At 47.9% G+C, this 18,558-nt stretch overlaps 1 protein-coding gene across 1 annotated transcript in view; it reads right to left on the reverse strand.

Moving 5' to 3' along the window:
- LOC135526196 (slit homolog 3 protein-like) overlaps window positions 1–18,558 on the reverse strand; it is a 214,525-nt gene that overhangs the window by 2,113 nt on the left and 193,854 nt on the right. Inside the window, exons 30-36 of the mRNA XM_064954354.1 lie at window positions 16,103–16,196; window positions 15,479–15,616; window positions 14,625–14,865; window positions 7,087–7,217; window positions 1,009–1,163; window positions 482–770; window positions 28–233 (exon numbers count right to left, since the gene is read on the reverse strand). Coding sequence (XP_064810426.1) covers window positions 28–233; window positions 482–770; window positions 1,009–1,163; window positions 7,087–7,217; window positions 14,625–14,865; window positions 15,479–15,616; window positions 16,103–16,196 — 1,254 coding nt within the window. The remainder of the gene's footprint in view (window positions 1–27; window positions 234–481; window positions 771–1,008; window positions 1,164–7,086; window positions 7,218–14,624; window positions 14,866–15,478; window positions 15,617–16,102; window positions 16,197–18,558) is intronic.

Consider the following 18,558-nt stretch of genomic DNA (forward strand, 5'->3'; position numbering starts at 1 on the left):
CAGTTTCTGTGTGTGTGTTCCTCTCACCTGCGTCACAGGTAGGGCCAGTGTAGCCCGGGTGGCAATGGCAGGAGGGCTCCCCGCTCTCTGTGACCCTACACTCCCCGTGTCCACACTGGTGTCCTTTACAAGCTTGGGGCTCCTCTCTCCTGTCACAGTACTGCCCTGTGTAGCCGTCAGCACAATGACAACTGTAGGACGACGCCTTAGGCACACACAGCCCATGGACACACCTGGAACAAAGAGATGCAGACAATATGAGGAATGTTAATGTGTGTGTGTGTGTGTTTTTGGGGTGTAAAATGTACCCACGTTGAGTACAAATGATTCATATTTATGTTATTAAACATGGGAAAGTGTAAAAGTACGAGTTTGTTTCTGTGTGAATGTAACGTGTTGAAGACAATGCCTCAATCTACAAGTAATTCATTATGAATTAGTTATGACTAAAGGCCTATGAGGTGTCCTGTATAGGCCATACCTGCTGCTCTGACAGGGGCTAGGGGCGATCCTCTGGTCACAGAGGGGTCCGCTGCGGCTGGGTGGGCACTCACAGGACACACCCGTCTCCCCCCTCTGTCTGCAGGCACCCTGGGCACACACGCTGCAAGAGTGGCAGCCTGGCAGGATGCCCTCCAACCCGCGCGGCGCCGCCCCCAGATCCTGGAGCTCTCCGTTGATCCTGACGTTGTGGATGCAGCCGTTGAAGGCCTGGGGGCTGCGATCGGGACCTGAACGCAGTCCGGACGCCATTACCGCTGAGGGCACACCTGGAGGGGAGGAGGAGGAGGAGGGATGGAAGAATTAAGGGGTTAGATCATTCTGACATTCTGGTTTGACGTTCTGACATTTTGTGAAATGTAAATGCAAACAAAAAACATGCTTATGAGACAATATCTTTAAGTATCCTCAAAATAAGTAGGTATGCATAGTGGTGTTTTTTAATTTCTTTTTTTACATAAGGTAATGGTGTGTACAGGTATGTGCACTATATGGGTTTCTGCTTACCTCCTATGTAAAGCTGTGTGTTGTGGTCCACAGAGGGCTGGCGGGGCAGCTTGCCCAGGCTCTTGGGGGATCCCTTGTCTACCACCAGGCTCAGAGAGTGGTTCTGAATCAGGAGCTCCACCGTGTGGAATAGACCGTCACTCACAGACTCAACACTGGAGAGAGAGAGAGAGAGAGAGACAGGAAGACGTTAAAAAACCTGGTTCAACAACACTGCACAGAGACAGGGAAAGAGAGGGGACACAGGGCAATAGCAACACATGGTAGGAATATAGGAGTTGTTATAGAATAGGAGAAACACATCTGATTCAAGTACAAATTCGGTAGAAAAGGAGACTTGGAATGGCCTCATACAATAAACATGGCTGGTTTTTCTATAGGACCTCACACATTATTCTGTGGCAGTTGAATTGTTATAGAGCACTCGTTTGGTGTTATTAAGGAGAGTAGGGTGTTTAAAGCTTTCGCTGGCCATGATCCTCGGCAGCCATGCGGTTTGTGACCTCTCACACACGTACTGTGTGGAGGGTAAGAGCTCTGTGAGCGTAGGGACACGTATCACTCTGGACCTGTGAACAGTAGCAGCACTCTGGAGGAGGCCAGTGTGTGTGTGTGTGTCCTCCAGAGAGCCTTTCACACTACTCATGTTTAAACCATGGCAAGGCACCTCCTCACCCAGCCCGCAAAAACCTCCCCGCGCCAGCAAACTCCAACTGGAATAGCAAGCTATGATGCTGGTGGGTTCAGGCTGAGCCAGATGATTTTGGCCCTCACAATGATAATAGGCCTGTTGCCGTTGGACTGCTCCAGTTCCCACACTGGCTGACTACTGGGTACAGAACAGGCTGTACTCCCTCTGGGCTCTGGGCCCGCCTGGTTACTGATGGGTAATTGTGTTTGGTCTAAGGGCTGATACAACAGTAGCCGGGGGTATGAAGTCGTAACCCCGCTGGATTTTGGGAGGGGAGGAGAGTCGAGGAGGGGGTAGATGCGGTGATTTGAGGTTAGGCTACAAGGCTCTGACTCTGGGTGAAGGGGTAGATGAGTCCAGGCTGAGGGGGTCAGAGTAGAGGGGCAGATGGGTCATGTTGAGGGGTAGATGGGATCAGAGTAGAGGGATAGATGGGATCAGAGTAGAGGGATAGATGGGTCATGTTGAGGGGTAGATGGGATCAGATTAGAGGGGTAGATGGGTCATGTTGAGGGGTATATGGGGCCGGATTAGAGGGGTAGATGGGGCTGGATTAGAGGGGCAGATGGGTCATGTTGAGGGGTAGATGGGGCCGGATTAGAGGGGTAGATGGGGCTGGATTAGAGGGGTAGATGGGTCATGTTGAGGGGTAGATGGGGCCGGATTAGAGGGGTAGATGGGGCTGGATTAGAGGGGTAGATGGGTCATGTTGAGGGGTAGATGGGGTCAGGCTGATCAGCCCTAAGGCCGTCACTGGTATGGACGTTATTCCTGGAGAGGAGACAGGCAGCTACATTACAGACAGCTAGAGACAGTGGTTTGGCAGGGATAGAGCGGGGAAGAGAGAGAGAAAGAGGGAGAGAGAGAAAGAGATATAGGGAAAGAGAGTGAGAGACCAATGGGTATGGGTGGTGAAATTGATTGCAGCTCTTTCCCTCAACTTCTCCTCTCAGCCCAAAACTAACTCTTCCTATCCTTACCCCAAGAAATGTTTTTGTTCCAAAAACATAAACGAGAGAAAAACCCACTCTCGCCGCCGTTGGGTTGTGGTCTTCTCCAAAAACAGCATACCATCAGGGGACTTTAGCAAGGCTCCTCCCCCCTACTGCCAGCTCTCCTATTGGCTGATGGTTAAAAACATTTGATTGACACTTCCCGCAGTGGTTCAATGACCATATTATTAGAATTAACAGCCAGTAGAAAAGTACTGTGAGTTCTGGAGGTGGGCCCAGAACCCAGACAGCTAGAGTCCTGACTGCTCCCTCCATACAGGCCAACACACTGCCAAGACAAACACCAGCAGTAAAACTAGACAATCAGCACGCTACAAGCACAACGAACCAATGTTCACCCGTAGGTCAAGTGTGTGAGGACTTTAGCACAACACAGCTGAGAGGACAGGTAAAGGACACAACCCCCTAAACAGCTCAGCAATTGGCCAATGTGGTTTCAGTAAAAAAAAAAAAAAAAAAAAAAAAAAAAAGGTATTCGCTCAACAAAGGGCCAACACAGACGCAGGCAGGCAGCATGTATGGTTTGCATTATGGGCCCGTAATTCAATTCCAGTCTGAAAACAAGGCTTTTGCGACCAAAACAATGGTAGGGCCTGCTGCAAAGACCCCCTTCTGCCTTCCTGTCCTCCATTGAAAATGTAAATACCACCATGGAAGTCCGGCTTTATTACACTTTAATGACATTTTCATCCCGTGTCTGTGGTTTTGACAGCCGTCTTTCATTACGCGGCAAACTGAAAGCCCACATCCTCGCCAAAGGGGGAGTAGCAGGGAAGAACATGGTTTTTGGGTTGGAGGCAAAAGAGGTCTAGGAAAAATGTCAAGAGATTTATTTCTGTTTTTATCTCTTTCAAATGACAACCCTGACAACAAGGTGATAATAGTCTTTGGGGGAAAAGTGTGAAGTAATACTAAGTGTTAAACAGAGGAGCCCACATTCTGATATGATGTCATATGACCACAGAGGGGCAGCAGAGTTCTAGCCCAACAAGGTGAATCGTGGAGCTCAGCCCTCCAGCCTTTGCCAATATTGGGTTTTGTCTGTGTTTTGACAAGCTGAAGTTTTCCAGAGGCAATGATATTTTTTTGAGGGGGATGCGGGGACTTTGATGTGTGCCCAGCCTGCGTATTAGCTTAAAGCGGCCCATTATGGAATTCAATAAAAACAAACAGAAAGTCGTGGCATATTTCAGCAGCGTCGTGTCCCCCTGCAAGTCGACCGGGGGAAATCAATTTCCTGTCAGCCGAGAATCAAATACTCTGTTTTCCTCTCGCAACCAAACCGCATTAGAAATGTCACATACACTAACTTTGAAACAATTACCGGTTGCCTTTATCTGAGTAAAGATACCCCGAACCAGCTTCCCTGTAGACCCTATTAACATTTTAAAATGAAATTAGCCAGAACTATCATTTGCTTACAATGTAGCACTAACCCGACTAGCTTGTTTAGTGTATGTAGTCTGAGGAATGGGGGGGGGTGTTGTTTGGCTGCCTGGCTGGCCCCTCTTAGGGATAGCTAGGTCTAACTGCAGCTATCTAAACCATCTTAACGGGTGGGGGTAGCTAGGTGGAAACATAACAGCTATGCCCTTGAAAGGAATTGACTCCAGCTTCCCATAGACCGGAAGCTAAACCTGGTCTAAACACGCCGGTCTCAGGGTCTCCTTTATGGTGCTTGCCGGTGGTGCAGCATTCTCCAGCCAGATGTCACACTCCATTCTCCTGACCTCTGTGGAACACTTTCTGCCTCCCAATTGTCAATTATCCCCTATATATTGCACTACTTTTGACCAGGTTTCACCGGGAGGCCCATCTCTCTCTGACCAGTGATCAACGGGAGGCCCATCTCTCTCTGACCAGTGATCAACGGGAGGCCCATCTCTCTCTGACCAGTGATCAACGGGAGGCCCATCTCATACCCAGCGGTCTCTCTCTCTCTACTCCGCTCTCTTTCTTTCTCTTTCTTTCTCTCCTCCACTCTCGCTTTCTCGATCTCCTCTCTGCACCTTCTACCAGTAGCCCCACTTTGTTCCCATGCTGCCTGTCCTCTCCTCTATTCTCCTCTCCTGTCTTCTCTTCTCTTTCCTTTGTGACTCAGCCCTTAAAGACTCTCTCCACTCTGCTCTGATGTGGCACTCGGCTCACAAAGAGACATATTCGGCTGATGCTGAGTGGAGCATAGAAAAGCAACAGAGAGAAGAGAGAGACACTCTGACCCCTCTATAGGCTCTTCTCCGCAGCTCTAAATCAAAGTTTCATGGCAGGCAAGGGCTGGCTCATTTTTAAAGGGCGCCAATACAGATACTGTAGGGCTCTGTCCCAAACGGCACCCTATTCCCTATATAGTGCACTACTTTTGACCAGAGCCCTATGGGTGCCATTTGGGATGTGCAGCCTAGGTGTGGCAGTGAGATTGCGGAACCTAGAAAGGGTGTGAGGGAGTTGGGTAGCAAATTGAAACGCTCTCGTTCAATTTTCTGTGATGTTTTTATGCCCCTTTCCTTCCATCCTTCTTCTCTCCCTCTATCCCTCTCTCCTGAATAACAGCAGACGTGGTCCCTTAAACTAATAGAAGGATTACTGTGGCATTTGGTAAAGGGCAGGACATTAGCACACAGTGAGGACCCGGGCATTCGTCAGATGGTAATGAGGCCTCTCGGGTGGGCAAGGGGCCTCTCCCCTGCTGCCTCCATATCATCTCATCCCTCGCTCTCCTTCTCTCTCTTTTCCTCCCCCGTCGTGTGAGGCAGGTTAGATCTGGACAGATGAGTGCTTCACGACCCACCTTCCCTTCAGACAGACACTTGACCAGACCACCCTTCATTCACTCATGCTTCTCTTCCATGTTTTTCTCAATACTCTCTCCTCCTCAAACCTCCAACCCTCACCTCTCCTTGCTGAAGCTGCCTCCCCTCCAGTCTCCTGGAGCTGGGGTTGGGGCTGGGAGACAGGCCTGGGGCTGGAGCTGGGGTTGGGGCTGGGAGACAGGCGTGGGGTTGGGGCTGGGAGACAGGCCTGGGGTTGGGGCTGGGAGACAGGCCTGGGGGGCTGGGAGACAGGCCTGGGGCTGGAGCTGGGGTTGGGGCTGGGAGACAGGCCTGGGGCTAGAGTTTGGGTTGGGGCTGGGAGACAGGCCTGGGGCTGGGGTTGGGGCTGTGAGACAGGCCTGGGGTTGGGGCTGGGAGACAGTCCTGGGGCTGGAGCTGGGGTTGGGGCTGGAGACAGGCCTGGGGCTGGAGCTGGTTATAGAGCTGGGGCTTGGATATGATTTCAAGCCAAAACCATGACAGGCCCATTTGCCTCAGAGTTTAAGCATCTAATTTCATTTTGAAACTGGACATGCCTTTTGATTGCTGCAAGACAAAGGAACGACTGAGATGTCCTTTCCTTCCTCCCTACCATTCGAAGAAGACCAATTCATTACTTTGGAGGTAATAGGAGGAACACAACACGTGAAAAAGGGCCCAGTGCATGAGGCGATCCCAGTCTAACAAATCACTTGGGGAGGAGCTGTTCTTTTTCACTGGGCAGCTCTTTGATGGGTCGATCGATACCCTACCTCCCTCTCTCCCTCCCTCCTTCTCTGCTTCCTCTTCTCCCTGCCTCGGGGTAGCAGCTAAAAGTCTCTCTAAACAGCACAAGGGAATGGCCAGATGACGTTTGGATCAATAACAACAAATCCGGAGCAGACAGACAGTGGCGCTGGTCTGAGGTCAGCTCCTACGGGCTCTGTTCTCCTCTCTCAGGCTCTGGGTTTTCTTAAGCCGTTGTTCAAAATCTCACTGACTGCCTATGTCGGCTGTAATAATGGTCTTTATTTAGCTGCTATAGAGGCTTTACGAACGCATACATGGATGTGTGTACAGTAAAGTGTTAACTGCGCTCCCCTACTCTGTGTAGCACAGGGTTATAACACCACAGTAAAGGAACCACAGCCCTTCTATGTTAGCATGCTGGGCTGGAGATAAGGCTAGCGGGGACAGACTCAACAAACTCCTCAGTGCTCCGTCTGTCTGGGGAGAGCAGAAGGCAGTTTTTGGTTTGTGAGGGGCTTCACTGAGCATAACCGCGTAGCCGGGTCTAGATGGAGGTGGCTGCTACTCCGAGAGGAGGGAGAGGGAGAGAGAGAGAGGGAGAGAGAGAGTTTATGGGTTAGAGTGTGTGTAGGGGTGTGTATTGGTGAGGCTGTGTGTAGGGGTGTGTGTGTGTGGGTGTGTGTATTGGAGAGAGTGTGTGTATGGGTAAGCTCTGTTTATATGGTGAGTGTGTGTTCCTGTAGAGCAGAACTATAGGCTGGCTGTGGTTCTTCAACGAGAGAGAGAGAGAGCGAGAAAGCGAGAGCGAGACAGACAGACAGACGGGGGTGCTGACCTGTAGACGGTGGTCGGTGGGTAGTTAACGATGTCGTAGATTATGCGTACGTGTCCCTGGTACAGCTCTAGAGCTAGAGGATCATGATCCTCCTTGTAGAGCAGGATACCGTTGTCCTTATCTGTAGCCACCTGTAGAGAGACAGACAGGCAGAAAGAGAGAGAGAAGAGAGAGAGACATTGAGAGAGATAGGGAGAGAAATAGACAGAGAGAGAGAGCAAGAGAGAGACAGGAACAGGGAAGAGATTCAGGGGGTATGCTAATTTGGTATAGAGCAGACCTAACCGACTCAATTAAATTAGTCAAAACAGGAACATTTTACATCTGGCTAGAAATTAGTAAGGAAATTATCTCAACAGAGAAAAATGGCCTCATGTGTTCTACCTATATCCCCCCAATAGGATCCCCATACTTTAATGATGACAGCTTCTCCATCTTAGAGAGGGAGATGAACCATTTCCAGGTTCAGGGACATGTACTAGTCTGTGGCGACCTAAATGCCAGAACTGGACAAGAACCCTCAGCACACAGGGGGACAAACACCTAGACACACCTACCTGGAGGTGACAGCATTCCCTCCCCCAAATGCCCCCCTAGACACAACTACAACAACATAACCAACAAAAACAGGTCACAACTCCTGCAGCTTTGTCGGACGCTGCGTATGTGCATAGTCAATTGTAGGTTTCAAGGGGACTCCTATGGTAGTTACACATATAGCTCATCTCTTGGCAGTAGTACTGTAGACTACTTTATCACTGACCTCAACCCAGAGTCTCTTACAGCGTTCAAAAGGTTTCACTGTAATAGTGACGGTGTAAACTTGGCAGTAGAAAACCGAAACAGTATATTTGAACTCTCAGCTTCCCCATCAAATCTAAAAATTTCAAGCAGACAACCTAAGAACATTATCAACAATAACCAATGGTTTGATGAGGAATGCAAAAAACCTAAGAAAGAAATTGAGAAACCTATCCAACCACAACATAGAGACCCAGAAAACCTGAGCCTACGCCTTCACTACGGTGAATCACTAAAACAATACAGAAATACACTACGGGAAAAGAAGGAACAGCACATCACAAATCAGCTCAATGTAATTGAAGAATCCATAGAATCTAACCGCTTCTGGGAAAATTGGAAAACTCTAAGCAAACAACAACATGAATAGTTATCTATCCAAAATGGAGATGGATAAACCGCTTTTAAAATATTTTTGGCTCTATAACAAAGAACAAACAGCAAAAATATATACATGATCAAATAAAAATCTTAAAATCAACTATTGAAGACTACCAGAACCCACTGGATTCCCAATTACATTGAATGAACCACAAGACAAAATACAAACCCTCCAACCCAAAAAGGCCTGTGGGGTTGATGGTATTCTAAATGAAATTATAAAATATACAGACCACAAATTCCAATTTGCTATACTTAAACTATTTAAAAATCTCCTCGGCTCTGGAATCTTCCCCAATATTTGGAAACAAGGCCTGAACACCCCAATCCACAAAAGTGGAGACAAATTTGACCCCAATAACTACCGGGGGATTTGTGGGATCTGTGTCAACAGCAACCTTGGAAAAGTCCTCCGCATTATCATTAACAGCCGACTTATACATTTCCTCAGTGAAAACAATGTACTGAGCAAATGTCAAATTGGCTTTTTACCAAATGTCCTTACGACAGACCACGTATTCACCCTGCACACCCTAATTGACAAACAAACAAACCAAAATAAATGGCAAAATCTTGTCATGCTTTGTTGATTTCAAAAAAGCTTTCTAATCAATTTGGCATGAGGGTCTATTATACAAATTGATGGAAAGTGGTGTTTGGGGAAATACATACGACATTATAAAATCCATGTACACAAACATCAAGTGTGCGGTTAAAATTGGCAAAAATCACACACATTTCTTTCCACAGGGCTGGGGGGCGAGACAGGGATGCAGCTTAAGACCAACCCTCTTCAACATATATATCATTGCATTGGTGAGGGCACTAGAACAGTCTGCAGCACCCGGCCCCGGCCAACTAGAATCGGATGTCAACTGTTTGCTGATGATCTGGTGCTTCTGTCCCCAACCAAGGAAGGTCTACAGCAGCACCTAGATCTTCTGCACAGATTCTGTCAGACCTGGGCCCTAACAGTAGATCTCACTAAGACAAAAAAATAATGGTGTTCCAAAAAAGGTCAGTTGCCAGGACAACGAATACAAATTCCATCTCGACACTGCTATAGCATATAAAAAAACTATACATGCCTCAGCCTAAACATCAACGCCACAGGTAGCTTCCACAAAGCTGTGAACAATCTGAGAGACAAGGCAAGAAGGGCCTTCTTTGCAATCAAAGGGAACATAATATTCGACATACCAATTAGGATCTGGCTAAAAATACTTGAATCAGTTATAGAACCCAATGCCCTTTATGGTTGTGAGACCTGGGGTCTGTAAGCGCAGCAATGGATACACGACAGTAGACTATAAGCGTGAATGTTCCAAAATGCAATCAATTAGCGTGAAAACACCATTCTCAAAAGTGACCGCAAATGTGATTATGAATGTAATGCCTTTATTATAAAGGATTAATGTGCTTAATTTTAAGAAGTTATTTGGTCACATTAGTTGTGATGCAAACCTTATCAAAACATATAGGCCTAAGGGCTAGGCTACATGAGGTGCGACTATGATTTGAAAAAGTCGTAAAAAAAAGTATTTTTTTCAGTGATAGTTCAATATTGTGACCCATCAGACGATTTTTCATTTAATCTTGTCTTTATACAGTTGAAGTCGGAAATTTAATTACAGGCCTCTCTCATCTTTTTAAGTGGGAGAACTTGCACAATTGGTGGCTAACTAAATACTTTTTTGCCACACTGTATGTAAACTTCCGACTTCAACTGTATATACTGAACAATATATGTGTGAAATTTGTTTTGATGCACCCGTCTCGAAGTGGCGGCAGGGAAAAAATACATGTCATCGATGCACTTAAATAACGAATGTAGGACGCTTTTCCCATGGTTCATTTTCATCGATGCACTTAAATAACGAATGTAGGACGCTTTTCCCATGGTTCATTTTCATGCCAGCCAGGTAGGCTGTTGGAAAGAGAAGCAATGTGCTTAATATTAGGAAAGTTGAGAAATAAATATAGTAGGCCTAGCCTATAGAAAGCTGATGGGATCCTCCTTTTTTTAATAGAAGTCATCAACACTTTTTTTCAATGTGTATTGTCTGGTCTATAGAAATGTTGCTTAACATGAGCTCATGGGCTCCCATGAAGTGTTTGATTAGGTTTTCGATCACATTTGCATTGATGTTAGTGATTAGAGGGACAATAGAGTGCTGAGTACCAGGCAGTTAGCAAGTTTAGTAGGCTATTAATGACCATCGGCAGCATCAGAGCTTGGAGAAGCCTAATTACCGTGATCTTAAAGGTCACAAGGAATTTGACTGCCATCATGACTTGGTAATACGGTCCGAGCCCTAGCTGCAGCACAGAGAGAGAGACAGAGAGAGAGAGAGAAAATGCAAGCGAGGTTCAGAGCCAGTGATGCAGACAGACAGACAGACAGACAGACAGACAGACAGACAGACAGACAGACAGACAGAATGCAAGCGAGGTTCAGAGCCAGTGATGCAGACAGACAGACAGACAGACAGAATGCAAGCGAGGTTCAGAGCCAGTGATGCAGACAGACAGACAGAGAGAGAGAGAGAGAATGCAAGTGAGGTTCAGAGCCAGTGATGCAGACGGACAGACAGACAGACAGACAGAGAGAGAGAGAGAGAGAGAGAATGCAAGTGAGGTTCAGAGCCAGTGATGCAGACGGACAGACAGACAGACAGACAGAGAGAGAGAGAGAGAGAGAGAGAGAGAATGCAAGCGAGGTTCAGAGCCAGTGATGCAGACAGACAGAGAGAGAGAGAGAGAGAGAGAGAGAGATGCTATTTGGCCCTAAACAGAGAGTACACAGCGGCAGAATACCTGACCACTGTGACTGACCCAAAATTAAGGAAAGCTTTGACTATGTACAGACTCAGCGAGCATAGCCTTGCTATTGAGAAAGGCCGCCGTAGGCAGACATGGCTCTCAAGAGAAGACAGGCTATGTGCTCACTGCCCACAAAATGAGGTGGAAACTGAGCTGCACTTCCTAACCTCCTGCCCAATGTATGACCATATTAGAGAGACATATTTCCCTCAGATTACACAGATCCACAAAGAATTCGAAAACAAATCCAATTTTGAAAAATTCCCATATCTACTGTGTGAAATTCCACAGTGTGCCATCAGAGCAGCAAGATTTGTGACCTGTTGCCACGAAAAAAGGGCACCCAGTGAAGAACACGCACCATTGTAAATACAACCCATATCTATGCTTATTTATTTTATCTTGTGTCCTTTACCATTTGTACATTGTAAAAACACTGTATATATATAATATGACATTTGTAATGTCTTTATTGTTTTGAAACTTCTGTATGTGTGATGTCTACTGTTAATTTTTTATCTACCTTACTTGCTTTGGCAATGTTAACACGTTTCCCATGCCAATAAAGCCCCTTGAATTGAAAATTGAATTGAGAGAATGCAAGCGAGGTTCAGAGCCAGTGATACAGACAGACAGACAGACAGACAGACAGACAGACAGACAGACAGACAGACAGACAGACAGACAGACAGACAGACAGACAGACAGACAGACAGACAGACAGAGGTGAATTTATGGAGAGTGGAGGCCTTTCCCAGAGTCCAGCAGGATTCAATGGAGTTTTCACTGGCTTGGGCTTGGTTTGGCACTGACACGAGAACCATGTGACATGAGCTGCTGCTGCTATTGGCCCCATTGAGCGAGAGAGGGACCACATGCTGGAAAAAGCCAGGTGTTGGATATCAATTAAAGGTATAAGAGGGCTTTTTCCCACGTGTGGTCCCTCTCTCGCTCAGTGGGGCCAATAGCATTCTTTCCAAAAGGGAGGAAAATAATCTGTACCTAAACACTTAGGGTTACTATTCTACTGAAGCTCCTCTATTTGAAATGAAAACATATGGCATTGGGGAAGTTTACTTTACTTAGTCTGCACTACAGCGTGGCTCACAACTCAAAGCGTCTTTTATTTGAAAACGGTACTTTCTATTTTAAGGAACTTCAAATATTTTTCCCCAAGTTGCATCGTGTAACGTATTTAGAACTGCGGTAGACGACTAACCGAACACTGCTTTCGATTTCCAGGCATCATCTTGATACATGGCCTGATGACTCCTTGCTGTCCCCAGTCCACCTGGCCGTGCCGCTGCTCCAGTTTCAACTGTTCTTCCTGCGGCTATGGAATCCTGACCTGTTCACCGGATGTGCTACCTGTCCCAGACCTGCTGTTTTCAACTCTCTAGGGACAGCAGGAGCGGTAGAGATACTCTGAATGATCGGCTCTGAAAAGCCAACTGACTACTGAGGAGCTGACCTGTTGCACCCTCGACAACCACTGTGGTTATTATTATTTGACCCTGCTGGTCATCTATAAACATTTGAACATCTTAGCCATGTACTGTTACAATCTCCACCCGGCACAGCCAGAAGAGGACTTGGCACCCCTCATAGCCTGGTTCCTCTCTAGGTTTCTTCCTAGGTTCTGGCCTTTCTAGGGAGCTTTTCCTAGCCACCGTGCTTCTACACCTGCATTGCTTGCTGTTTGGGGTTTTAGGCTGGGTGTCTGTACAGCACTTTGTGACATCAGCTGATGTAAGAAGGGCTTTATAAATACATTTGATTGATTGATAGACATTGGCAAGCTGCATTTGCACTTGCCCATGTATCTAACTACGTACAAAAGCCACCTTTAGCACATAGGCTAAGCCCAACAGTTCTATTTTTACCACAGTCTTTTTCATTAACATTAGCGTGCCCCCTCGCCAACGAGCACATGAGCTCATTTGGAGGTAAGAAGCGATCCGGCGGCTGTGACTCACTCCTAGTGATTGGGCTGATAACAGTCACCACGCCGACACTCTATTACCATAATACATATCCCCCCTGAGACACATTATTTCATGCTAGTGAACAAAAGGTGACATTCTAATAATGTCACCATCCAACCGTCCCTGTGGTGGCTGTTGGTGGATCGGATGCCACACGGCTGGCTGAGAGCCCCAATAACACAGAGTCTGCATCCCAAATGCCACTCTAGTCCATACTGAGTGCACTACAGGGCCCATAGGGTGCTGGTAAAAAGTAGTGCACTGTATGGGAATAGTGTGCCATTCCGGACGCAGACAGAGAGCGAGCTAGAGAGGGATAGTTTGTTATACCAGCCCCTGAAAAAATTATCCCTCTTATACCTTTCCCAAGGGTGCTACATTCTATACTTTAAGTACTGCAATGATGGGGGATAGTGTGTAAAACACACTAGCCCTCATCAACTTTATAGTTTACAGTTTGACGTAATGGGAAGGATGATCAGTTATAGGGAGATAATAGCTAGGCTACTCGGCTGCTAGTGTAAAGGATGTCATGCTGCTTATTTATCGGGTACCAATACCTCCTGATTCGGCTTTTGCCAAGGCTCGAACCCAGGAAGGAGGAGACAGGGTGAGAGGGAAGGGGTGGAGAAGCAGAGGGAGGAGGAGGGGCAGTGGGAGAGGAGAGGAGAGGAGGAGGAAAGGAGAGGGGGAGATGCGAGTGAGAGGGGGAGAGGGAGGAGTACAGAGAGGAGAGCAGAAGATGGAGGAGAGGAGAGGATGGAGATGTGACAGCCAGTATTGTTGCTGCTTAGGGGTGGTACAGTACCTGTAGGGAGATGTGGGCAGAGTTAGGGGTTAGGGGTGGTACAGTACCTGTAGGGAGATATGGGCATAGTTAGGGGTCAGGGGTGGTATATTACCTGTAGGGAGATGTGGGCAGAGTTAGGGGTTAGGGGTGGTATATTACCTGTAGGGAGATGTGGGCAGAGTTAGGGGTCAGGGGTGGTATAGTACCTGTAGGGAGATGTGGGCAGAGGTAGGGGTCAGGGGTTAGGGGTGGTATATTACCTGTAGGGAGATGTGGGCAGAGTTAGGGGTCAGGGGTGGTATATTACCTGTAGGGAGATGTGGGCAGAGTTAGGGGTCAGGGGTGGTATAGTACCTGTAGGGAGATGTGGGCAGAGTTAGGGGTTAGGGGTTAAGGTTGGTACAGTATTTGTCGGGAGATGTGGGCAGAGTTAGGGGTGGTACGGTACCTGTAGGGAGATGTGGGCAGAGTTAGGGGTCAAGGGTGGTATAGTACCTGTAGGGAGATGTGGGCAGAGGTAGGGGTCAGGGGTTAGGGGTGGTATATTACCTGTAGGGAGATGTGGGCAGAGTTAGGGGTCAGGGGTGGTATATTACCTGTAGGGAGATGTGGGCAGAGTTAGGGGTCAGGGGTTAGGGGTGGTATAGTACCTGCAGGGAGATGTGGACAGAGTTAGGGGTCAGGGGTTAAGGTTGGTACAGTATTTGTCAGGAGATGTGGGCAGAGTTAGGGGTCAGGGGTTAAGGTTGGTACAGTACCTGTAGGGATATGTGGACAGAGTTGCGTATCTTGACGCTGGGCAGCTCCAGGTAGGTCCCTTTGCCCAAAAGGTGGACGGTGACGATCTTGTGGCACTTGTTTCCGGTGAAGCCTGGCAGGCAGCGACACACAGGCTCCCCTTCCACCACTAGACACTGGGCATCATTCTGACACTCTGACTGGTCACATGGGCTGGTCTGCAGCAGGATCATAGGAGGAGGGTTCTCGCAGAATAGACCACTACAGGAACACAGAGACAGTCTGTTAATATCACACTCAATCAAGCTGCCACACAAACACACTCCACTATGGTCTCTCCCATTATGATTACACACACACACACACACACACACACACACACACACACACACACACACACACACACACACACACACACACACACACACACACACACACACACACACACAGTATATGTATGACTGCCCCTGACACATAACATCATAAGAGAGACTCTCTACGTCAAACAAAAAGGTGGCGGCCACGTTGTTTCATAGATCCTGCTGTTCGTCGGCAGACAGAGACAGTGATGCATCATGAATCTTTCCCCCCAGATCCCATCCACAGGCCCGTCCCACACTTTGCGCTATAATTAGCCATATGGAGCTTCATCTGCCTCATCACACCACCGCTCCGCACCACCCAGTACCGCAGGCCTCAGACTAGACAGCCAAATAGAGGAAAACAAAGTACCATCTGAAGCTCCTCACAGTCTGCTTATCTGTGTGTGTGTGGGTTTGTGCGTGAGTGCGCCGGCGCCCTCCACAGATGGCGTGACGCTGTTGCGGCACTGAGTCTCTACAATGAGTTCAGTCGGTGCTGAATGTGGACTCACCTAAAGCCCTCCGTACACACGCAGGTGTACCCGTTGACTGCGTCCACGCACTGGGCCCCATGCTGACACTTGTTCTCCAGACAGTCGTTGTAGTCCTGCTCACAGTGTTGGCCCACGTAGCCGGGCAAGCACTCACACCTGACACCCGCACAGGACACAAAGGCACACAATGTTGCGAAGGAAAAAACTCACTCTCTCTCTGCCAACTGCCACTGAACTCTCTCAACTGCATTCCCTCTGTCATCCTTCTGGCGTATTGACGCTTAGCTGTGACTGAACACCCTCTATTACTTCACCTTTAACAACTGCCACTGAACAGTCCGTCTTCCTAACGTATGACCTTTCCCAACTGTTACTGAACTCTCTTCCTGACATAGGAAAACTGTTTTACTGCAGTAGTCTGCTACAAGTGTGACTTTAAACAGCACAGCACAGCCAACTCAACTTCAGTTTGTTCCTTGTTCCTAAGTCATGAAAAGAACAGGATATTAAGACGGTGCAGGAACAGAACACAACAGGTTGTCCTGACGACTCCACCAGACACGGGTCACTTCCGGTGGGTTGCTACCGGTGACCTTTGAACTTGATTAGTCCCGCCCCCTCGGACAGCTGCCGGTCACTTACCTGAAGCCTTTGGTGAGGGGGATGCATTTGGAGTCATGCTGGCAGGGGTCGAAGCCTTGCATACAGGGGGCCACCACCTCCTCACATAGGTCCCCTGGGAAAACACACACACACACACACAGTGGGAAAGATAATACAGAGACTGTGAGATCATCGCCTAAGCTTCATTCTTCCACATACACACACTAGCTAACGTATGTCTTCATTTGACTTAGTGATATTCTAGTGCATTGCATATTTACAAGCCTAGGATCGTGAGTAATGTTTTTTTAAGAGTGTTTTTTGATTGGTCCCATTGTATTATGATGACTCCCCAAAGCACCATCATGGCTTTCTCAGCATTCAACAGTTGGGTCTTGTTTCTACTGCCGGCCTGCCTGGTCTCCCATACAGGGGGAGTTGGGGGTTGTCTTGCTCAGGGTATTAGCCGTGCAAACTTGAAACACATGTACTATATTGTGCTGTAATCTGCATGGAATACAGGGCTGTGGCTGCCCAGATGAGGCCCCATCTGAATCCACTAAATCACTGCCTGGCCAAGTGTCCCGGTTCAATAAACCCTCTGTCCCTGTCCACCTGCTTGACTAGATCCCCTCCTCTAACAGGGGGGCTGCTGGGGCTCAGCCAGGCTTTCACAGAACAAGACCTCTCCTCCTTTACTTTACACTGACTGACTGACTGACTGACTCCCTCCCTCCCTCCCTCCCTCCCTCCCTCCCTCCCTCCCTCCCTCCCTCCCTCCCTCCCTCCCTCCCTCCCTCCCTCCCTCCCTCCCTCCCTCCCTCCCTCCCTCCCTCCCTCCCAGTACAAAGCCTCTCTGAGTTTGTCTGCGGCTGGGCTGAGGGAGAGTAGATGCAGACACTCCACAGCCTGGCCCCTGAGAGATATTTCCCTCCCTCCCTCCCTCCCTCCCTCCCTCCCTCCCTCCCTCCCTCCCTCCCTCCCTCCCCCCCTCCCTCCCTCCCTCCCTCCCTCCTCTTCTCTCTCTCTCCTCTTCTCTCTCTATCTACTGCCAGGTCTGTTTCCTCTGCCTCTCCCTCATCCGGCAGCCTCATGGTGGGGCCCTGGGGAAGTCTGCCAGCGTCCCAGCAGCCGCCACTCTACAGGGGAAATTCACTCCAATTGGGCTTCGATGGTGCTCTGTGGGGAGCTGTCACAATGTGTCTGTGTCTGCCTGTTTTCATTGCTACAGGCCTGGCACTGGTTTCGATTGGTACGGAAAACTGAAAGTCAGTGGCAAAACGAGAGTTGATATGCACTCTATTCAATATGAAAAAGAAATCATTTTCCGTTTAGCTTGCAGTTTTAGTTTTACAGAGGAAACAGGAAAAATAAACCCAGAGAAGGTGTGTGGAGAGAGAGAGACTGACCTTTTCCCATATCATATCTGTCAGCTTGTAAAGGAAGAAAGAGAGAGAGGAGGATCGTTTATAGATGTCACTGTGTCTCATGGTTCTGATAACCAGAAGGTCCAGAACACTTAACCCAGATACACACACACACACACACGCCAGATGGAGGCCACGTCCACCCCCTCTGCCCTGTCGCTGAGAGAACCGAGGAGAACAGCGGTGAGGAGATAGTCAGCAGAGACTGATCATCTCACGCTGCACTGTGAGGTGCGGCAGGGTAGCCTAGTGGTTAGAGTGCTGGACTAGTAACCGAAAGGTTGCAAGATCAAATCCCTGAGCTGATAAGTTAAAAATCTGTTGTTTTGCCCCAGTAGGCTGTCATTGAAAATAACAATTTGTTTTGGACTGCCTTGCCTAGTTAAATAAATGTAAATAAAATAAAAACTGCATCAGAAGGTCAAGCAACATGCCAATTGGACAGCCACCTAGCCACCCCCTCCTTCTACTACTCTCTCCCTCCCTAACATCATGTTCCTATTGGTCATGTGATGCAGGCCAGTGAGACACTCTCTCTCCTTCTAGTCCTGGGTTCCTCAATAGGTCCATGGGTCAGAATTTATTTGGACCCCCAAGCTTTTTAAAAAAAAAAAATAAAAAAAAAAAGCTTTTTATGTTTTGTTTTGTTGTTAGACATAAAATAACCAGGAAATCAGCTCAAAGTGATTTTAATTGAGGAAATCTGTTCCCAAGTATTCCCACGCACATAATAGAGAGGCATAAGTGATCCTACCCCAATGTAATCAAGGTTTGAAATTATATATTTTTGGTCAAATACTATAACTGTTTAGGCTTCTTGTGGTCAATTTGCAATGTACAAACGATTTAGAACTGTGCCCCCCCAACCAACCTGCTAAATAAAAAAATCCCACAGCTGAATTCAATTGAGAACCCTTGCTCTAGACTATATCCATGTAGTCACACACACACACACACACACACACACACACACACACACACACACACACACACACACACACACACACACACACACACACACACACACACACACACACAGTCTTGCTTGTGCTGGTTTAAAATAGGAAG

Source organism: Oncorhynchus masou, chromosome 32 (assembly GCF_036934945.1).
Source record: "Oncorhynchus masou masou isolate Uvic2021 chromosome 32, UVic_Omas_1.1, whole genome shotgun sequence".
In the NCBI taxonomy this organism is placed as follows: domain Eukaryota; kingdom Metazoa; phylum Chordata; class Actinopteri; order Salmoniformes; family Salmonidae; genus Oncorhynchus; species Oncorhynchus masou.